The sequence below is a fragment of the Lonchura striata genome, chromosome 1, assembly GCF_050655825.1.
Source record: "Lonchura striata isolate lonStrDom1 chromosome 1, ASM5065582v1, whole genome shotgun sequence".
NCBI lineage: Eukaryota > Metazoa > Chordata > Aves > Passeriformes > Estrildidae > Lonchura > Lonchura striata.
In genome coordinates this window covers 8,923,537-8,946,659 of record NC_140703.1, presented here as the reverse complement: position 1 = coordinate 8,946,659, position 23,123 = coordinate 8,923,537, and the positions used below count along the sequence as shown (strand labels likewise).

The 23,123-nt window shown below is 38.7% G+C and overlaps 1 protein-coding gene across 4 annotated transcripts in view; it reads left to right on the top strand.

Moving 5' to 3' along the window:
• CXADR (CXADR cell adhesion molecule) overlaps positions 1–20,329 on the top strand; it is a 39,671-nt gene extending 19,342 nt beyond the window's left edge. For 2 of the 4 annotated variants that reach the window (XM_085593511.1, XM_085593442.1), the window contains exons 7-8: positions 115–301; positions 12,755–20,329. In XM_085593511.1, the coding sequence (XP_085449637.1) occupies positions 115–301; positions 12,755–12,796 (229 nt within the window). In that variant the 3' untranslated portion in view covers positions 12,797–20,329. Of the gene's footprint in view, positions 1–114; positions 4,652–12,754 lie in introns of those variants that run through there. The other 2 variants (XM_021532396.3, XM_085593343.1) reach the window with 1 other exon arrangement.
• The last annotated feature ends 2,794 nt before the right edge of the window (positions 20,330–23,123 follow it).

Here is a 23,123-nt window from a genome sequence, read left to right as displayed (position 1 = left end):
CGTTGAATAGAAAAAACCTAACTGAATATTTGTGTTAAAGTAATGGTGACTGAACTCTTGTTCTGCAACTGATTTTTTTTTTTTTTTTTTTTTTTGGTGTTTTGTTCATTTCAGAGAAGATGTTCCACCTCCAAAGAGTCGCAGTTCTACAGCTCGCAGCTACATTGGCAGCAATCGTTCTTCCCTGGGCTCAATGTCTCCCTCCAACATGGAAGGATATACCAAAACTCCATATAGCCAAGTCCCAAGTGAAGACTTTGAACGTGCTCCTGCTCAAAACCCAGCCTTTGCACCTTCAAAGGTAGCTGCACCTAATTTAAGTAGAATGGGAGCTGTTCCTGTGATGATTCCAGCACAAAGCAAAGATGGGTCGATAGTATAAAATAGTATTAATTTAAAAGCTGTTTTTTAAAGTGTTCATTGTAAGTATTAGAGAAAAATACTGTGTTTCATCCCTCATTTAAACACTGGCATGAAGTTTTCCTTGAAGAAAATATACAAGTTAGTCTAAAAAGCCACCAATTCTCATTTTAATTTTAAACTTATTCATATATGGTAGTTGAACTATTTGCTAAAAGCATTGAAGTTCATAAATACATATTGGACACTGAAGGTATTTGTGCCTCTGGTAGGTTGCTGAGGAGGTTCTGACACTGTCAGCTAATGTGCAGTTCTGAATGTGTAACAGTGAGACACAGGTGAGAAGTAACAAAAGCATTTCATGTGTAGACCATGAAGTTTCTCAGAGTTTCTGAGACCTTATTCTCAGTTGTGGAATAAAAGAAATATTTTAACTTGGCCACTTTCTAGTATAGTTGCAGGGGGCTGAAATACCAAGGATGACTTTGAATTCTATTCAAATTGAGTATTTATGTGGTTCTTTAAGCTGTGATGTTTGTTTGGAGTACTTGAGCTCTTATTTCAGGGGCAGACAGTCATTTGTTTGGTTCAATTAATTTAATTAATCTGTTCTGAATTTAAAAGGGCAATGAGTTTCCACTCATTGGACATTCCACTCATTGTGACAGGAAACCTTGCAAGTTCTTTGAAACACAAATTCTTTTACAATAACTAGTTCTGGTCCTGTCAGATAACTTAATACTTACGTTTTCTGATGCAAGAGTTCCTATCAGATTCTTGGTAGAGGTATCTAAGCTCTAAAACCTACAGACCCACTGTTACTGTCACAGTAATAATGAGTTAATGTATCTTTACACAGGTCTTTAAGTTAATTGTACCTTGCATGGTACAATTGCCTGGTTAGATACTAAGGCAGTGCTCTTAGTTTTTTTTTTTTCCAATGTAATTTCCTAGAAGCTCTATGTTAAGTAACATAGAAGCTCTGTTAAGTAACTGGTATTTGATGTCTGTCCTCTTGCTCTAACTACTGTGGAAACAACTTTTCTCGTATGTCCCTAAGCAGTAGTCAGTCCTTGTTCAAGATGCTAATGTCTCACTGTATGAATTTGCAAGGAGTTCAAAGCTCTTTTTTTTTTTTTCCTCTTTAACAACTCTGAATATTCTGAACTAATGTTCAGACTGTGGAGAGCAAGCGTTTCATGTAACTGAGAGAAAACAATTACCCAGAATTGTTGATACAAATCTCATGTTGTAAGATTAAAAACACTTCTTTCCAATTTTGCAAATTTAAAGCAATAAAGGAGAAACACAACAATTCCTTGTCTTACTTTCACATGTATTTAAGGATTTCTGGTAGCTTCTGATGACTGTTGTTATATACCTGCAAAAGCTCAATTTAAAACTCAGTACAGTTTGAATCTGTGAATTCTTTCTTTCTTCCAGTTTTCTGCCTTCTTTGTCTTATGCTGGGGAGCAGGTGAGGGAGAGTTCTTTTAGCTTGTTCTAGCTAGAGATGTTGAACTGCAAGGTATTTTGGAAAACTGTAAATTCATTATAGTATGTGCACTGATGTTGATGAAGAAAATACCTGAATAGTCTGTTGAAAGATATTAGGATTATTTGTGTGTAGCAACAGTGACAGAAAACAGCATTACCCCAGACTTCTAAGTTTAGTATCTGCTTATCTGTAGCTGCCTATACATCTGTGATGAATTCTTTGGCTTGCTACTAAATGTTTGTCCTATCTGTAAATAGGTGCACAATTTTCTGGCTGGCACTATTAATGTAAAGAAATTCCCCTGCCCATGGCAGTGGTTGGTACAAGGTCATCTTTAAGCTCCTTACAACCCAAACAATTTCATTATTTTAACATACCCTTCATACTGAATTTAGAAACTTGAGTGGCTATTAAGTAATATAGAGTTAGTTTTACACATTTGGGACTTTTTTAGATTGTAAACTGATGCTGTTAGAGATCAAATTTTTTATCTTTCATGTGTGCCTTGTCAATAAACTTTGCCTGATTGTAACTTCAATTTTTATTAAATTTCTGGTGCCTAAACATACTGTATGAACAGGTGCTTAGATGATGGTACAGTTCTTAAAACATGACACTGTGATCTGATTTCTTGATTCTTATGTACTATTTATACCTCTTCATGCCTATTTTTGGATGTGAACTTCAGTGTCTCTCTCTGTATTGTTCTGTATTTCAAAATGTCACTTAACTCCTTCAATTGCTAATTATGATTCGAGTGTGTTCCTGAAAGCTCTTCAGTTGTTGGACCAATGAGAGAGATAATTAACTTTCATTTATGTGGTAAATAATAGGCTTGGTAAATGTGCCAAACATAGCTTCTGACGAAATATAGATGAGGAGACATGTTTTTGCATCCAATTATTGTGATAGAAGAGACTTCCAAGATTTTAATCATACACTGATTGTTTACCTTGAAACTAAGGCCTTTCTTAATGAAAAGGGTATAGTTCCTAAAAATACAAGTTGAGTGCAAGGCTAAAGTGAATCACAGACTGAGAGCTATAAACCTAAGGAACCAGGCAGCAAACCTACTAAATTTGGTTCTAAGCCATCTGTGGACCTATGTGTTTTTTGGTGGTTTGAGGTTTTTTAATTTTTTTTTTTATTTATTTTTTTTTTTGTTTGTTTGTTTGTTTTTGGTTTGGCCTGAGACCCTGTAACTTACAGTCAGGTAAGCCCTAGGACACTGAAACTCAGAAACCTGTCTCAGTAAAGCACACGGAGCAGAGTTTACACATGCTTGATGCTCTGTCAGCTTCTGCAAAATAATAAATGGGCAGAAGGACAGCCTGGTATGCCCTCAGAACCTGGCTGTTAGGCTTAGCAGCCTTGACAGAGTCTGTCTATTTATGTAATTGCATGGAAAAATGAAAGAAATGGAATCTGACACAGTCCTTATCTGAAGTATAGAACCTCTGACTTGGGGTAAACTCTGCCTCAAGTTGCTATCATCATGCCTTTTTGGGTAGATGCAACACTACTATGAAAACATAATACTACTACTATAAATTATTTCTTTTGTAACTAGATTTTTCACTTACACTGGATTATGATTCTCAAAAGCAGCTACTATATTTTAACAATAACTTCTAGCTGTGTGGGAGATGAACTGGTTAAACATGTGAGGTGTCCAGTGTGACAGAGAGCTCTGCTGACAGAACACTTTTAGGAAGTAATGGCAGCTGATATACCAGTTAGGAGGTGGCATTTTTAAAGTCTCATTTTGTTAAAAAAAAAGGGGGGGGGGGGAAGGGGAGGGAGGCTGGTACCGTTGTGTAAATACTCTTAAGTCAACTCAAGAAACCTCTAGTTAATGTCATGACTGTAAACTTGCCTGTTGAGGACTACTATATATAGAAAGAAACCCCTCAATTTTAGCATGGTGTGAATAAAGTGTTAGACTTGTAATACTGTAGAGGTTATGTAACACTTGTCCATACATTACAAGAGTTTTCATCAACTTTCTGCAGTGGGTATTTAAAAATACTTGTGTGAAACTTCCTTCCCTAAAAACAAATACTTCTTCCAAAACTGTGTGGTGCACAGAAATGCCTTGTTGGAGGGGTAAAACGTGACTTTTGAAAGAAATGTACAATGTATACATCTTTCTCAGCTCTTGATAGTCTCATTCATATTAGATGTATGCTTCCTGTTTAATAGTGCAAGTAAGACTTCTGAATTGCAAGTTTTTATGTAATGCTGAATATTGTATATTACTGGTTCCCATGACAAGCTTTTAGTTTTGTTCTGAGCAGTGTATATATTCTGGATCACTCTTTGTTCAGTCTAAAGATATTATGCTATTTGTGTCACTTAAACCTTGTTTTTTACACTTGATAGGTGCTTTTTGGGGCCCTTTGTTGAATAGTCCCCTAGCACTGAGGCATAGCTCAGCTGAAATCAGAGCAATAACAACTTCCTGGGATCAAAAATCTTATGATGTTACATTACATTTCTCATGCACAAAGCATGGACTTTGAACATTGATATGAATTTCAGTATGAGGTTTTATATTCACACTTTTGGGGGAATGGTATTTTAAAATAAAAGTATTGTGAGTGAATTTGTAAAAAAACAAAATCCAAAATTTTAAAATGCTATAGTTCCATGACAGACTTGTGTACTTTTTGAAATAAAACTGTTGGAGAAAACAGTAGTCTGTCTTTATTTTGAAGCAGCACTTGTATATGTCTTCAGCTTTTTCTTTATGTAATTGGAAGTGAACTAATAAATATGGCTGTGTGTACCGTGCTGGCATGAATAATTTTATTTATTGCTTTTCCCCCCTGCCCCCTTCCAAGGCAAGTAAAACTTCAGATATTTTAAAATACGCACTTTTAGGTGGGGTTTTTAATTGTAGGTATAGTTACTCTGAATCATAAGCCTGGAAAGGAACTTCAGAGTAGATTTCATCCCTCTTTATTTTAGGTAGAACCGAAAAATTCCTGAAATTGATTAATCTTTGTCTTTTAAAGTTCAAACAAGCAGGTTGACAGCACTCAAAGTATGTTGATAAAATGCTTGGGGGTTTTATTTTTAATGTGTTACTTTGCATCTTTTTCAATTTCGATGAAGCTGACTCAGGATAATCTGCACCGCTTGGCCTTGCAAACCAACTGATTGCTGTCCTTGTAATTTTACCTGAGATTGATGTGATTTCTCCAGTGTCATCTCAGGTGGAGAGCCAAAGTCTGGCATGGGCTCTATCTGCATTAATGGCATGTATTAAGTTCATATAATTGGAGGCATAATTAGCTTATGTTTGCTCATAATATATGCTGTTCATATGTTATAATGCATGCCTATCTTCATATATTAATGTGTTCTGGGCCAGGCCAGATGTTCCAGTTACTTCTTTGTGTATATAAAAACCCCAGTATATATGTGCACAAGCATGTGAAGTTAAAAGGAGTACTGGTGGATAAACCTCTAGGAGTTTTTTTATTTCAGATTAAGAGTTATGCTTAAATACCAAAAGAAACCTAATAAAAATGGAAGTTTGGATTTTTCTCTATTTATAGAGTTGTAAGAAACCTTTCTTACACTCTTTTTAAGATTCATGTCAAGACTTGGGAGAGGATGGAAGTGTTGAACTTCGGGTGGCAGTTTTGTCACAGATGGCTCTTGCATGCCTCAGCTGCTCCTCAGGTCTTTTATTTGGAGAATAGGTGACCATGAACCAGAAGCTGAGTACACCTCCAGCTTGTCTGTGGAATTCCAGCAAAACAACTAAAACTTTCCTGAGTGTCCTGACAGAAAAGAGGGCACCTGGGAGCTCTACAGAACCTCTGTGGTCCTTTATATGTGTATTAGACAAAGCTGTGGATAAAGTGTCATAAAAAGTCTGCCTGTTTGCTTCTCTGAACATCTTGTCTGTGTCTTTTGAGCTTACTGTCTCTAATTTGTTTCCCTGATGTTGAGTTGTTTCAAAGCTCTATAATACTGATAGGCAATTAATTGCTAGGCTCTTTTAAAAAGCAGATAATGACAGCAACCTAGCCTTGTTTCCCATCTGTAAAATTCATAAAACTGAATAGTTTGTAAAGAAAATAGCTAATTAAGTAGCAGAAATAAGAATAGGATGAAACAAAGCTATGAATGTTGCCTACCTTTCCAAATGTAAGCTTATTCTAAAACTACTTTTAGCTTGTGTATGACCGTAGGTGATTTCTCAAACCATGAAGACTTGCATCTTAATATAAAAATAATGTGTGTACTTGAGTTACAATGATTCTGTTGCTCTTCTTAATTTGCTTTAGGCTTTTTATGGAATGGTGCAAGCACAGCTACCAGGAGAAGAGTATGAACCTTTAATTTTATAAAATAACTACTCTGGCAGAAAACTGGCCTAGAGGATTGTGTTGTCCCTGCTTCTGACTTCCATTCAAAGTCAAGTTTCTGGAAGTAGGGAGCCTTTAAGTATCTTTTGATTTTTATATCATTGGAAATCAAAGTCAGTGTCACCCTCATGAGTTGGTATTTTGAAGACTTGAGGTTTCAGCTGTCGAAGCACTGGTCAGGTTGCTTTGGATATGCAGGATCAGTAGTATTTAGTGGCAGCAGCTGCTATTTGCATCCTCATTTTTAGTAAAGTCTCTTTTGGTCAACAGAGACCTAGAGAAACAGATGAAGGACAATTGTACCATATTATCTGGGAAACAAAGCAGTGCAATTCATACAGGAGCTCTGCATGATTCCAGGGTTGATGGATGGATAGAGGAGGGAGGGAGGGAGGGGAGCAGCTTTGTAAGGAAGTTGAGCTTGTTGATTACACAACTTGATTATGTAACAGTTTTAAAAAGTGGCAATATTAGAAGAGACATTACCAAAGATAAAATGATGTGCTTTCAGATGTTAATCTAATTTTTTCCTAGGGGAAAAACCTCTGGAGGCAGTGTGTCCGCTGGGAAGCGCAGGGAGCTGCGTGATGCCTTGACAGTTGTCCCACTTCCAGAGCTGGATGCTGTGGCTCTGGGGAGCTGCAAGCAGGGCAGAAGCCAAGTGGGTACAATACCTGAAGGGTATTGTACTCTGCTTCCCAGAGAATTTTTCCTAATTGCAAACTGGGGAGAGGAAAGCAGTGAGTCTGATCAGTTTCTGTGGAATGGGAATTGTAGAAGCATGCATGAGCTTTCCAACTTCTTGAAGCCTTTCCCTACTCTGTTTTGTAGCAATGTCTGTCTTAGGGGTCTTCAGACAAAGCATTTTTACATTCAGAGTTGCCAGTTATGTAGCCAGCATACATTCACTGCCAAAACAGCAGAGACTTGTACTCTGCCTATCATCCATAATCTCTGCAGGTGATGACTCTGGTTATATTATTACTAGCAGTACTCTATAAGGAAGCAGAAGAAAGTAGATTCTCCTGAACACTCCAAACAGGGCAAATGGTGCCAGCTCAGCTTTCTGGTGCTCTGGGCACAAATATCTCCAAGGTTGCAGTGGTCACTTGGGTTAGAATTTGCTATGAAGGAGTACTGAATCAGATGGTAAAGAGCTATAAAAGTTATTTAGTGCCATTAGTAAATAGTTTCCAATTATGTTCTGTGTGAGTAGGAAAGCAACTTGAGCTTTTGTTTCTTGTGGCCAGTCACTGCTGTCCAAGTGAAACAATGCCTCTCTACAACTTGTGACTTGTCCTGGTCAGTGATTTGTAATTGAAACTATTATCCCATCAAGGGATCTGAATCTCCCTATTTTGTGTCACTTGGTAATATTTTACCTGTGAAACTAATTTGGATTAGTCAGATTTCGAGGAAGTTAAATTGTGCAGCACAGCATTTGTTCCTGATGTTTAAGGATTGCAGTCCCAGCCACTCACAGATGACTCCTCAGGCAGCTGAGTGGGTGTTGTTTCAAAGAAATTATTTGCTGAAGTCAAAACACTTATGCTATGCCTTACTTAGCTGTAGGAGATTAAGATAAAATTAATTTAGGATTTCTGTTTCCCGGTATAATAGCTCAGGTGGGAGGGAAGCCGATACCTTAGACTAGGAATAAAGGCAACTGGTGGGAATGCATAAAATGACTGAATTGTTTTGCCTGCTAAAGAAGATGCCAATTCTGGGGCACAGCTGGTGGTTTGTGAAACATGTCAAAAAGCTTATGTTGTGGCTGCTAGCACTGCACATCTTCTCCAGATAAATAAAATGCCCTTCCACGTCACTTCCAATCCTATAACTGTCAAGACCAGAAACCGTTCATCTAATCTGTAAAATACAAAATAAAGCTTAAAATTAGTTTATTTTTGCATATTCTTCCCTCTTTCTTGTTGGTACATGAGAAAAATTCAGACTTAGTAAAAGGACACAACTTGAAATGAGCTGTTTGGTCTTGCCCTGGTTTCATACTTGCACTCTGTAATTCAAAATGAAGTTGCTTAGGCATTGCAATATCTTTTGCTTCAAACCTGAGTTGTGGTGACCTCTTTAAGTAACCTATTTAAATTTAATGATCTTGTATTCCTGTCTAAGATGAGAAAACTCACTGTATTTGAAACACAGAACTTAAAAAAACAAAAAATGCTGTGGATTACCATACTGTCTTCAGCCCATTTGGAAAAAAAAAAATATGGCTAAATATAAGTGCTTTGTATGGAAACAGAGTAATAAATGTTTGTTGTCTTTGGGAGTTCTGAGTGTCCCCCATGGCTGATGCTTTGGCAGCATCTGTCCCCATCTCTCTGTGACTAAATGTGACCAACTGGTGCTCTGCAGTGACTTTCTAAGAGTGTTTTGCAACAGAAAGCTGAGGAATCTTCTAAGGTGCCAGATGTTATTTTCTTATTCTTTACTCAGGAAAGTAAGTGAGGTGAGAAATCTGCATCAGTTAAACCTTTTTTTTTTTAATAAGTTCTAACAAAAAGCTCTAGAAATGTACAGTTGAGTTATGAATGTAGTTTTTGATAGGTTTTAACAGTTGTGATGAGAAACACTATATTTATATCATCTGTATACACACTGTTGCTAGGATTGAAGTACATAGTTCTACATCCCTTGTACTTACCAAAAAAATAGGTGCAGCTATTGTCCAGTTGCCTAGTATGAAACAAACCTTAGAGCTACTCATTAAAATGTCAGTATTTTTCAGACTGAAGTTAAGATGGTTCTTCATTTGCAGCTCATTTAGAGGAAAAAAAGATCTTCAGTTCAATCATCAATGTGTATGTTGGTTTTCATTTAGCAGCAAGACAATGAAAATTGCAGATAACCTACAGCTGTGTTCTTACTAGATCTGCATACTTGAAAGGCATCAAAGTTCTAGACAGCAATTTTATATTTTTAAAATCAAGGTTATGCTGTTACTTGAAGTATTTTATGTGTATTAAGTATGATCTTTGCACATCTGAACTGTGTGGGCAGGTAGGAATCTCAACCAACCTACTAAAATCCTTTATTCTTCGATGAAAGGGCTGGAAGAAGGGTTACAGCCTTTATGCTCAACAGTCCCTTTTGTTGCCTATTAGAAATTAATATAATTTCCCTGCCCCTGGTGTTACCTGAGCAAGCTGGGATTTCAGCTGACACTGACAATTGGGTTGTTACATTCTATACATTCTACGCGTGAATTTCATTCTGTCAACATCTCATATCTTTGCCAACTATATGAGCTAGTTCATTTGTTGCTGGCCTTATGGTTTGAAAACCATAAAACTGGGGGAGGAAATTGCTGAACATGCAAGGAGGCTGAGGACATCCTTAGTGGCTGACATGGCTGACTCAGTAGCAGTAAAAACAATAACAAATGAATCCAAAGGCAGAGGACTCTGATTAAAAAGCTGGAGAATTAGGGTTGATGTCCTGGCTCTGTCATGACTTAGCTGAGTGGTGGTTTTTTAAATTTACTTTTAATTTTCTATTGGCATTGGCATATCCTCTTCGTTCATCATCTCTAATAGCTGTAAGAATGAAGTGTTCTGTTGACTCCTTGTGACTTTTGGAAGTAGAGTTTCCCATCACACTGTCATTTTTTTTAAAGCTATCCTTGGCAAGTCTTTTCAGTTTTCACCAGATGTCCATATAGTACTTTTTTTCCATTTCTTTCATAATCTTAGGAAATTTTGAAATAGATGTATTTAAAGACAGTTATCTTGATGAGACCATCTGCAGTTGTCTCTGTCTCCTGCTGCTTCCTGTTTTTTAATACTGTCCTGACAGCAGTCATTCTTCCAGTACTTCTGCTGCTCTTTGAGTATTTCAGGTTATAGGAAAAATAATAGTTGAGCAGATCCCATTATGAGGCTTCCTGAAAGTGAAAGATCCCCCAAAGCCATTGCCAATGCTAGGGGAAGTGTCCTTATCACTCCACTTGATACTCCTTCAGCACCTTTTCCCTGCTGCTTGCTGGAGGTGTCTTGGAAGGTATTCTCAGAGTGACATAATGGAAATACAAACTCCAGATGTTTTGAGTATTTGCCTTCACCATTGCTGCCATTGGGGGTGCCTGACCCTGTGTGTGACAGGCTGAGGTACAACCAGAGAGGTGGGAAGCTCCTTGGCATCACTGGCCCTGGCATTTGGTGTTTCAGACACTTTACTTACAGCCCCCCCTTACATAGGTGCCTGACCTTCCTCTTTCTGTCACATGCTGCCTTTTTATTCCTGACTGTGGTATGGATTTCACTACCAGAGCAGGACAGAGTTTTAGGCAGGTTTTTTCTTTTTTACCTGAGTGTAGTATGTTGCTTTTGGTCACACTTTTGTAGAGGATCGTTCTGTCACTTTCTATCATATTTTCTGTTTCTAGCCAGCTTTCCTTGTCTTTGCTTTAGGCATTAGGGATTTTAAACTACATTTCATACAGTGTATTTCAAACTGGTCCCTGGTTTTCCAGCTTAAACTTAATGGGGTTATGATTGCAAGTACCAGGGCAAACAGTAGTTTCATATTAACTGATAGTTTTCCTTGCACGATCCAAAGGACTTACCACATCTTGTTCATAAGTCACAATACTGAGGGGTGGATGTTTTCAATTTTTAAAATTATTTATTTATTCTTTACCACAGCTGCATAAACAGCTTCTAGCTGCATGCTAAGGTTCACTTGCCAGACTTCATTTTTCTTTATTTTAATAATTTTTTTTATTGCTAGAGATTTGCTTGGATGAGAAGGAAAATAAATGAAAATCAAGACTGAAAGTATCAGGGCAATGCAGCAAGGGAGAACAGATTGTTTTTTCCTTTCTAGCTCATTTAAGCATCAGATTTAAAAAAACATTTGCTTTTCCAAACAACAGGGCTATCAAGAACTATTCCCCTGTCCCAGCTCATCTCTGTGTGCCATGTAGCAGAATTTTCTTCATAAGCAGGGTATGCTAATTTTCTCTTGAAATTTAATTAATTTGCTCATGAAATGGAGCAAAGAGGAGCTTAATGGAGAGACATCATTACATGAACCCTGCTTGCACACCTGCTCTATCCCTGAGAAAAGCTGGATTTATGTATGTTTTGGAGTGTAAGAGCACTGCTTCTTCAGGCTTCTCCAGTAGAATGTGATAGGATGAACTATGTGTGGAGCAGTTAAACTTTATTTAGAAGGCATATGTTTACTAATTATTAACCTGAGGACTATAAGTGAAAGAGGTAGGAAATAGAACCATGGTGCAAAGACAGGAATACAGAAAGGACACTTCTGGCCTCAGTGTTCAGTCCCATTTAATGCACCTCTTAATATTCCCTACAACAGTAATTATGTGAACAATAGCCAAAATGAAGTTCAGAGAACAGCAGGTTCTCATGCCAGGTGATAGCTTGAGATAGAAAGAAGTCAAAGGCGATTTCCAGCCAAGCAGAGCTTGGTGCTTCTTTGAGTTACTCTTCCAAGCAAAGTTTTGGGAAGACACTCAGTTCCTTTTGCTGTCAGGTGCAACTGGAAGATTCCATTTGATGTGTAATTCTAATTGCAGTGTGACAGTGTGCAAGGAAGAAAGTGAGATGTTGCAGAAATAGCCTGAGTCAGTTGTTTTAATTACTGCTCTTGTGGAGAAATTATTGTGTCATTGAGGTACATCTTAAAAATCTGTGAGGATGGGTGTAATTATACAAAGGCCTGTAATAAGCTGAAATTCAGTAAGAAAATGAGATGTTTCCAGTAAAAACAATACATCCTTATATATTTGTGGATTATTAATTAGGAAGAGTTGTTTTCTGGTGTATTATTATGTTTGCAAAATTAATATTAGAGACTGTTGGCAGCATTTAGGTAAAGGCAGCATGTAGAAAGTGCAATTTTTAGCATGGTTATGTGGCAAAAATGATGAGTTATCATTTTTCTTACAATACCAGTCTTAGAATATGAACTGAAAGAATATAGAGTTGATAGAGAACTGTAACTGGAACAAAAAAAAAATATTTTTTATTATCTTTGTACAAAACATTATCCCCAGAAAAGTTAGTAACAACAGTCAAGGAACTAGAACTGATTTCTAAAGAAATGGTGAAATGAGCAGTTGTGCAGGTTGGGATGAAGTACTTGGAGAAAACTGAGTGTTCATGGCAGATGAACATTCAGAACTGTGTGTTTTTTTGACAATGCAAGTTACTGGTATGAAACTTAGGAAAGAGGCATTTAGTGGATTTTGACGGGTACTTTAAAAGTCCAATGTAGTAGGTATGTACTGGTAAATCCATGAGATACTGAAAATTTCCTGTCGAGTTAAACTTATTATTTGCAGTCCACTGATAAATGATATCCTAATTTGCTGCACCACTGCACCTTTTGCTATCAGACACTGGTATAAACCTGAATGTGAATGACCACAAACTGGGTGATGATCTGAATAGTGCATTGAATTACTGTATGTTACAGTATCTAGCCTCTTGCTGCTATAGATTAATGATATTCTTTCTTTTTGTAGTATGACATCGCACACAAGATTGGTGACATAACAGTGGTATAAACATGAAGAAACAGGCATCAGTTTTTGCATGACTTTCCAGTATGGTGAAACTGAAGTACATTATGAAATGAAGTGTTGAGTTTTTTTTTTACTTGATCTCACTTTAGATTCAAGATTTTTAAGTAGGCTGTATTCAGTTGTGTAAGTACCAAATTTCTTTTCTTTTTTATATTTTCAATGCAAAGTTTACAAAGCCACTCCTGACATTTTTCTTACTACTTTTGTGTTTTGAAAAGCGTGCACAATCCCTCCTTTCTGGTTTCCCCACCCCTTTCTTGGAGATAAAAAAAATTGTGAAGTTAAAAAAAATCAACTCAGGTAGCAGAAATGTAGCCTTAAACAGCAGGGTGAAATAGAGTAGTTTTGGGTTTTCCTAGCTTTCTGGTCTGCTGATTTCATAAGGAAGTGTGTCACCTATTGAATGCTGTAGTGATAGCCATGAGAGCTGACAAACTGTGTGCAAAATGCGCTGTGTTTTGAGATTGTATATATTTTATAACAATAAAATATACTTGAATGTTACAGTTAACACATGCTTCAGCATAATCTGTTAATGCAGGTGGTGTGGTAATTCCTGTCTGTGCACTTCCTTATTCCTCCTGCTCCCCAGTTTACCCTGCAGGAGTCCAGAGGGGAGAAGAGTATGCTCTTTAAACCAGGCTGGTTACGGGATCCATATTACCTCCTGCACTGTGGAGACTTTGGGTACTGATTTCATAATGAAAGTATTAATTTACTTCACCATGTAAGGATGAGACCACTATAATCTGATCTAATGGACTGGAATTGACTGAATCAAATTTTGGAGCCTGGCATCCCGCTGGTATTTAGGCATTTTTGGTAGCTCATTACCTGTCACAGTCCACATAAATCAGAACACACTGAAGGACACACAGAATTTAGGCAGTAGCAGTGAGCATATGCAGACTCCAGCCTGCCTTTAACTACATCTGTCTGTGCTCTTGAGAAATGCTTGTGCTGGTTTCTAACTATTGTAAATACGTAGTTAATCATTTAGCCATTAATCTAGGGGCATGTGTTACGCTGTGGTCTGAAGGCAACCAGATAATCCATTGTGAAACTGGTGGTTATAATGTTGAAAAGTTATTAAATTCTTTTTGCTTCTGTTTTTGAGAGGAGCACGGCTAATTCTAGAATAAGCTCAGATGCTGTGAAGCAAAAGTTCCATCTAATGCACATGACCAGTCAAGAAAATTGTCTAAGGAACAGGAATAACTTGAGAAAAATGGAAGTGTGTAGGATTTCTAAATATCATAGGCTCAAGTAGCTAATTAAAAAAAAATTGTTCCAAATCTAAGTTCAACATTGTAATTACAGAAAAGATGCTTTGCCTTTAAGAAGCAATTGTTTTTGTGCCAAAATATTTCATTCCTCATTCTCTCCTTTGACTCCACACTGCCTAAACTTGTCTCTGAGTGAATCTGGCAAGTAATTAATCAGGGTAAAATTCCATTTGGATTAGTATGAAAGTTGCCTTGTCAAGGAGCAGCGACTGCCTGTTCTGTTTAGTGTATGTTCTGTATGTAATGATTTGTAGACAGAATTTGCCTTTTATACTATGATGTGCTCCATGTAAGATGAGAAAGTGTCTTTTCCTGCCCTCAGTGATCACCATCATCTAAGTGCTTAATTGCTGGTGTTTAAGAAAGTAGGAGGAAGGTAGAAGTAACTGTGCAAAGCTTATAGTTTTGTTTAAAAAGTGAATTAAATAGAACTTTTTTATCTGCAGAAAAATTTGCAAAACTTGCTGCACTAAAGTATGTTCTTAAAGGAGTAAGTGAAATAAACTTTTTTGTACTTAAATTCCTATCCAAATTAATAGGTATATATTGTAAGTAAAAAAAAAAAAAAAAAAATTATTGCTGTAATTGAAGGTAAATATGTGTCAATTTTGCAAAGAAGTTTGCATTTTTTTCCCCCAGGAAATTACTAACTGTAAAACTTTCTTGTCATCTTTCTGAGGAGTTGCTTGGCTAATCCCTATCTTCTTACCAGATGTCCAGATACTGATTTTTTTGGAAGGTGCTTTGTGTTGGGTAGTTGGTCCAGTAGTCCACCCTGCCTGAGGTCACCAAGTACAGGCTGTTAACTTCATGTTGCTGTGTTTATGGTGTAAGCAGAACACGAGTTTGAAAGCTTGTCTGATGCCACACAGAAACTCTGAAGATTTATTCTCACTCTGTGTGTTCTCTGCCACCTTCCTCAGGCTTGAAAAATATGATGGTTAAGCCTGGGGATTATGCCTCTATAGATTATTGTGGCTGTACAGGAGTGGCTGGAAATATCAGGGGAAGTTTTACTTGGTATAAGTTATTTTTTCAACTATTTATCCTTTGTAATTCATAGAACAGCTTGGTCAGCAGGTGGAAAACTCCCTGACTCTCATGCCAACAGTATTAAATGAGGAGAGGTGGTGCATTTCACATACTTTATTTCTTGCCAGGGCTTGCTTCTTACAGGAAAGTTTAAGCATGTGTTTTCTTGGTAGCTGTGCTCCTGTTCACACCCAAAGGAATCTCCTGTGATGTTTTGCATTCTGGTCTGGACCTGGAGAGTCAGAAAGCCTGAAAGTCACCAATACCAGCTGTATCTTTGCTGCAAAGGGATTAACTAAAAGTGCTTTCCCTCCATCCTTGCATAGGACATTGTTCTACCAAACGGGAGCTGTGAGATGGAGCTGCTCCTGCTCTCCGTTTAGTTCAGACTTCTGAAACAGCTCTGTTTCTCCCAAAGCCATTATAATTACAGGTGTCTGAGGAGCAGTGCTGTGCTCAGCCATTCCCACACTTCCTGGGATGTTCCCTGTGGTGGCCAGGCCTTGCAGTCATGTGGAACTTTGGAAAAAGTGTGTTGGCACTGAGCTTGGTTCTGTGGGCTCAGACTGCCATGGTGGCATCTTGCACAGTCTGTCCAGTATAAGGTGAGCCAGGCAGTTCACCAGGTGAACACCATGGTCAAGGGGGGATTTGGATTCAAACAGTGCCCTGCAGGCAGTATGGCTGCAACAGGCTCAGAAACTATGCCAGTGCAAGGCAGTTTCACATTGCTACAGCTATATCCGTGTCTGAAGTGGTATCGTTGTAAGTATCTGCATAAAATTAAGAAGCCTCAAATTGTGACTCCGGCATGTGCATTTTGAATGGCATCATTTGGCACGCTGCAGAAACATTTGGATTTGGCCCAGCTTGTCTTGACTCTTCTTTCCTGGCCTTGGGCTCCCTCCTGTCCTGTCAGTATAAGCACTGGTGCAGTTGCCGTGAGCCACATCAGAGACACGAGATGGTTTAAAATTGCTTACACATGGTGAAGTGTAGTTTGAACTTGGGTACATTCATCATTCAGTTCAGCAGGCAGCTGCTACTGGTATTTGTGCTGACAACAGGGGAAGGAGGCAGTGTGAAAGTGGAAAGAAGGATGAAAGTACAAGAAAAAGGCAGACAACAAAGGACTTTCAGCAGTGGGGCTAAAAGGGCCCAAGGCACTCAGCTGCCCTGCTCTGCACAGGAATTGGCCCAGGAAAACTCCAGAGGATCTTTCCAGCTTCAGTGCTCTGTGACCCTGTAAAAAAGATGCATGCAGCCAAATTCTCTCTGCATTCAAAAATTGGTGATCCTCAGCTGTGGTGCTCAAAGCTACAGACTCCTCAGCTTTTGGCACTGGTGTTTCCAGGCATCTCTACCCTCCTACCATGTGCAGGAACCCTTTATTCTGTGTAGGATGCACAGCTTGCATTGTATTGCATGTGCACCCATTGCTGCCACACGTATGAGCCCTCCTGAGTGTTCATGGGTGTGACAGCATGTTCCCAGGGCACCCTGCTCCAGCCAGGCCAGGACACTGCACGCTGGCAGCAGTTGCCACTTTCCTTTTAAGACTTCAAGGAGATGGTAGCTGATAATGCTGATGTTGTCATCAACTATGAGCTTGCAAAAAATGTATGCAGTTATTTCATGTGACTCTGAAGTAAGCCTGAGTCTCTGCCTAAGGCATCTTGTGGAGCATCCACATGGGCAAACCACCTTTGGCATCAGCAGCCATGCAGGTGGGTGACTGGCACTGCAGTTCCCTCGGCAGTCTCCAGCTCTCATGTGTTGCTGACAAAATATAGGTGGGTCAAATACAAAGGGAAAGATCTTACTTCAATCTCTACTCCAGTAGCATGTGGAAGGTAAAGAGGGAAATCATTACTTAAAAGGAAGCCACAATCTTTCTCTATAACTCAATGGCACATTCAAAGATTGCTGGTTAAAATCTGCAGGCTGGAGACCCAGCTCACTGGGTTTTAACAACACTGTTAACCTAGCATAGCTGCAACTTTAGTGTCATGCATTCCAGTTCATTTCTATTCCTCACATGGCTTTCATTGTTTACAGAAAAATGGGATACAAAAATCCCAAGTAATTTATTTTGAATGGCTTGCTTTTGCAATACAGTGCAGGTTGCATTAACGCTCAGGAGGCAGCTAGATGTGAGCTGACACTAAATATGCAAAAAGATTTACAATGAGCTGTATATACCATGCTCTTTATTAATAATTTGCCTGTTACAGAGTAAATGGCATTAACTACAATTATCACAACATAAGCCATGAAAGTTTGGGCTCACAAAAACATAATAATGGGATTACTGCTGTTTTCATTAACACTGGGTCACTTCTGCATTTTACCTTTTCTGAGTATCTAACTTGGCAATGTCTTCTCTCTGTCCTCATGACTGAGTCATTATTAATGCAATAAGAATTTGCTGTCCTTACAGAGAAATTGTGTTCCCTTCACAAATGTTTTTCTGACCTTTTTCCTCTTACCAGAAGATACATCTTAACATGGAGATGAGGTGCATGGAAGCCTTGCAGGACTCCTTAAAGGAGTGAGTTGCTGAAACTGGGAAAAGGAGCACTAACGCACCAAATCCTACCCTATGACAGACAAAAAGGTTTCACACTTTCAAATCCATAATTCCATAATTTTTATGCATGATTTTATAATTTAAATCAGGAACTAGGCATTTCTCTATGAAGTGGTGTGTTTAGAAGTAGCTAGGCTAGTTTCAAACCTTAGAGCAAAATTTCAGACGATTAACTGTCTTTAACAGTGAGCACTGCCTGTCATAATCCCTCCACATGCAAAGCAATGGTCTGTAGCAGGTGTGCCCTGGATTAGCTTCAAGCATGCAGTCCCAAACCATGGGCACCAAGCCCTGTAGTGCTGGCTGCCATCCTGGGTGGTTCTAGTCCCAGGGGTGAACCAGAGCTGAGGGGGGACTTCTGTTCTCTGCCTCTCCCCCAGATCAAAATCTTGGCCTTTTGTGAGAAGTTTGAATTGCCACACAGTTCCAAGCTCTTGGCCTCTCGCCCTGGACCATGTGCTGCAGGAGGCTGGGGTGGTGGGGTGGTTGTTTTCCTAGGACACAGAAGATGTTCTACATTGTCAAGTTTCTGGGGGTTGATCTTTTTTTTTGTTTCTTTTCTTAAAGAAGAATCCTTTATCACCTCTCTGTACTCTATTTCAGTGACCAGTGTTAGTGTCCCAGGTCCTCTGCTTTGGCTTCAGTGCAATAAGCTAATGGGGATGGATTAAATGAGCTTGGGTGGGCTTTTAATGGGGTTAATTTGATGGGTGTGTGTGTATATGGTTTCTACTATGCCAGCAGAATGATCTGTCAGCAGAAAGGTGGGTAGGTAGGTAGGTAATACCTTCAGCTTTTCCATCTGGATACAGAAGAGGAGGATATGCTTGTTGGGAAGCACCTGGGCAGAGCAAAGGTGTGGTAAGCAACAAGAATACCTTGATTTCACAAGACACATTCCAATGACTGCTGTGCAGATCTCTGCAGGAGCTGTCTGACCATTTCTGCTAAAATTCCTGCTCTTAGCCTAGTCTGTATGCTAATGAGAAATGGAAATCCTAACAAAAAAATCTGTATGTATAGTATGAAGTATTCGTAGTAATGATAATCATTGCATGTAATTTTCTACACTGCTGATAAGAAGAGAAAATGGTAATAGTTTAGTCTTTAAAAAATTTGGAGACATGTAAGAAAGAAACTAGACATCAGGTGGGTGCAGTGGGCTCCTCTTCCACCCAGATCCAGGGGACAGTGGTGGTATGGGCCAGAAAGGGTTTTGAGTGCCTTGTGATGTCAGAGTTTCCTACAGAAGTGAGGGTTTTCACCTTTCCCAGACTCCCTGACTACTGCTGTAAATGGATGCAAACCTCTTGTTTTGCCTTTTTTACCTTGAGTAGCAGGATAATGGCTGACACAGCATGGAGCTTCAGGGGACCAAGGGGAAAATGAGATTCAGAACCACTTTCCCTGCCTCCTAGGGGTCAGGATCTACTCAGGATGGACTCCACTGATCCTTTTAGTTGGAAAGAAAGCCTGACTGTTTATTGACCTAAGACAATGCTATTACCATTCATAAAAGGCATTGTACACAAGTAAATTGTTGTCCTATTGTATTACACTAAAAAGCCATATTTTGGCATGTCAGTGATTGCCTGGAGGAAGGAAAAGCATGGAAGAAGATGAAGGATGTGTCGTACACTGAGAGCAGTGTCAGGTTCTCTTCAGAATGTTCTGGCTTGGCACTGTGCTGCCATGTGGAAGAATAAGGATTAGGTTTGTCCTGCTGTGAGTGATTCATGTGTGGGGAATGTGCGTGCTCAGAAGCAGCGAGCTTTCAAGAGTGCATCACTGAAGAGAGGCTTGTAATTGGAATCAGCAACAGAACAATAGCTGAGCAGGGGAAAATGTATTTAATAAAAGCAATTTACAGTTGAAACCTTAAGGAGTTAGGATTGCTTGTCTGGCCATTTCTGCTAAAGTTCCTGCTCTTCATTCTATTTTTGAAATGTCTTTAGATATAATGTTTATTACTGGATTTTAGATGTCATATACATATATTACACATTTTATGTGTATATATTTTTAAATTATGCACTCTCTGAGGTGTTTTTCCCAATTTGACTACATGGCTTTGCATTAATACCATGTTAATATTTACATAATAATAAAATAGGGCTGGATACTTAATGTAATAGCAACTATATGTCAAACTATTATTTCCTTTATCTAAACTGTGAAGGATATGAGCTAATATTTAACCAAATAAAAGTGTTTCCAAGCTTTGATATTATTCATGACTTCCCAGAGATGTTAACATAACCCTGTAATTGACATGAATTTTATCCAGCAATGAGCACTGTAGGAAATACACTTTATGTTTGTTACTTGTATTTAAGGCACAGTAGAAATTCATAAGCTATAACAAGCCATGCATTTGAATGTGGCTGATTTTCTCACTGTGAAATTAATGCATTCTGATGGGAAAAGTAATATCGAGCTTAACATATTTCTCAGTAGAGAGCTTTCTCTGAAAGGTCTTCATTGGGGTATAAGTGCATAATTTCCAAACAGCATGTTGCGTTGAACTGACACTTTCAGAAAACCTGCATTTGAACTCTCCCCTCCAGAAAAACAAAACAAAACAAAACAAACCCAAAAAACCCCCAGCAGAAACAGTTATTTTGCTTAGCTTCCAGTTCTTGTTTTCATAGTGAGCAACTGAGGCATGGCAACATGGTTCTGGTGTACAAGCCCTGAAAGATAAGATTTATAAAGCAACAACACAACTCAGACTGGGGTTGTCCTTAGCTTGTCACTTTGACTTCTGTCTGAGCAGAAGAAAGGCTCGTGCCACTGGAGAGCTGCTTGGAAACCTTGTGTGAAACTTCTTTAGGCCACTCACCTGAGTCCCCCCTGGCCAGGTAACTCAGCAGGCACTGCAGACCCAGATGTGGCTGCTGGTCAGGGGTGCTGGGCTGGTAAGAACTGCTGTGTTGTGCTACTGGAACAGTGTGGCCAAAAAGCCTCCTCATCCTCGCCACAGCCAACTGCTGCATGAGAGGCAGCCTCCCAAGCCTCCTGGACCTGCTGCTGCTTTCCTGCTGGCCACTTCCACTCTTTACCTTCCTGCCTTTCTCTTTTTATATTTTTTTTCTCTATTTTCCCTGTCAAGCAACTTCATGCTAGAGCCAGCATATGCCATAACTCATAGATGCTGCTGCTGAAGCTCTGTGCCTCTAAACTTGTGCAGCAAGAACCCTTTTGTTTCTTTTTTGTTTCTGTTGGGGCACAGTTTGGGTAGTCAGTGAATCTATGGGAGATGGGGCTAGAAAAGCAAAGCACTTTTTGCTGAGTTCCATGCTGCTGTTTTGTTTTTTTTTTTTTCTTTCCCTGTTTAATTTGACTAAAATTGAGAAACAAAGAAAGCTAAATCGAAACCATTGTTGCTCAGGCAACAAGAAATAGCTAAGAATGAAAACTGCGGCTTCATTAAAAGTGATGCAAAGGATGTGCTGTGGGTTTCTTTTGAAATTTCTGACAATCAAACCTGGGTGCATTATGAAAACATCCATTTCCATCAGAGTCACTGCACAAGCAGCTCAACCTGCCATGACAAGTTTGCATTTGTTTATATTCATTGGCACTGTTGCTATTTGGAAGTTCAAACGTTTTTGGCAAGCACCAAAGAGAAATGTGGTTAATTGCTTCTTGCCAATTATCAGTTCTGCTGGATATATCATACAGCTACCTAAGAAATCTGACAGGCTTCATAAAAATCAGCCTCAAGCTAATTAGTAACATCAATGCTTTTCAAATGACTGTTGATATTATTGCTGTACCTCATCCAGAGACCATCACCCTGTGTATTCATGAGATATGGCAAAGTGTCATAGCCATGAATCCAAAACTTTCTGAAATATGAATGTATTTCTGTCCTTTTATCTCCTCTGTACTCTTCTATTCCCAGTTTGTAATCCTGTTTTATTTTATGGATTTAGTTAATGTTAACTTAAATCTATGTAACTGAAGAGAAAGAAAACACATGGCAGAACTTCCCATATTAATTACGTGACATTATACATCCACATAATGAATATGATAATGAGGTGGCACATACAACTGTGAAGAAAGTGCTAGATTCTGCAGTCTTACTGTATCTCATGACACTTGACTTTATTTCCCTTTAGTTCTTGAACTGCTGAAATTAATTAATGAAAGGGCAATTTGGGGGGTGAAATACTCGATTAAGAATACAGAACAATCGTACAAAAGTAAAACAATCCTATAGAACCCAAAAAAACCCCACAGTATTTTATATACAAAACCCCACCAGACATATACTAACATGTAAATTGTTGTTAACCTTTATTTTATAGTTAGGAAATAGGAATGCAGTAAGGTAAAAATCAAAGAATGTTCTTCTTTCAGGTGTTAACTTTGTTAAAATATTAAACACACTCTTATCACTAGCAAATAATATTGCTATTTTTGTGGTAGGCTTGAGTCTAATGTTCTGACCCAGACTGGCCTCACTGTGTCAGACACTACAGGCAAACAGTAAGAAACCTGCCCTACCACACAGATCTTGTGACCTAAGTAATAAATACAACTAAATGCTAATGAGAGGTGAAGGAGTGGGCAGATGGTTGTCTTTATTTCACAGAGGGGGAATCAAGTCAGCAATTAGTCCAGTGAGGTACCACAGATCAAAGAGGGGCCCTGCAACAAAGATAATCCCAAACCAGCCTTCCTCTATCAAAGTCCAGAGCATTCACCAGGTCAGAATTCTTCCAGCAACAAGAGCTGTGGGAGCAAAAGAGAAAGTACACCTAGGCATTAGTTGGAGAGGTTGACAGAATTGTGAGTCATTAGGCAGAAAAAGGAAATGGGATGCTGGAGGATAGGATTATGGAAAAGCTAAAAGCAAAGCTTTTAATCTATGAACGTTCTCTTCACATATAGTTGAGGCATGACTGCCAAAATACAATGTTTATTTTAGGTTTATTCCCAGTAGGAGACTTCATAAAAATATGTGGATCATATTTTTTTTTCTGTTTTATTTCATCAGCTGTTGGAAAGTCTGTGCTGTCTCTTAGTTTCTGGAGATCAAAGTGTAGGTAGTGAAAAATAATATAATCTGCCACTTTGGAATAATTTGCCACAGCAGGCATTCCTGGTGCAAATCAGAGTACAAATCAGATGATGAATCAGTGATCTCAAAAGAGGATTACTTTGGATTAGTTGTCCAGTGAAGCAGGCACTTTGTACAATGCAGCAGACAGCTCCAACATGAGCCAATTCATTGCTTGTTTTTAATTTTTTTTTTTTTTTTTTTTTTTTAGGAACAGTAGTTTACCAGTGGATTATCATACACTAATTAACAGTATTTTGACAGTGTTTGTGTCTAGAAGACAGATTATGGTACAATACCACTAGGCAAATTTAACAGCCAGATTTTCAG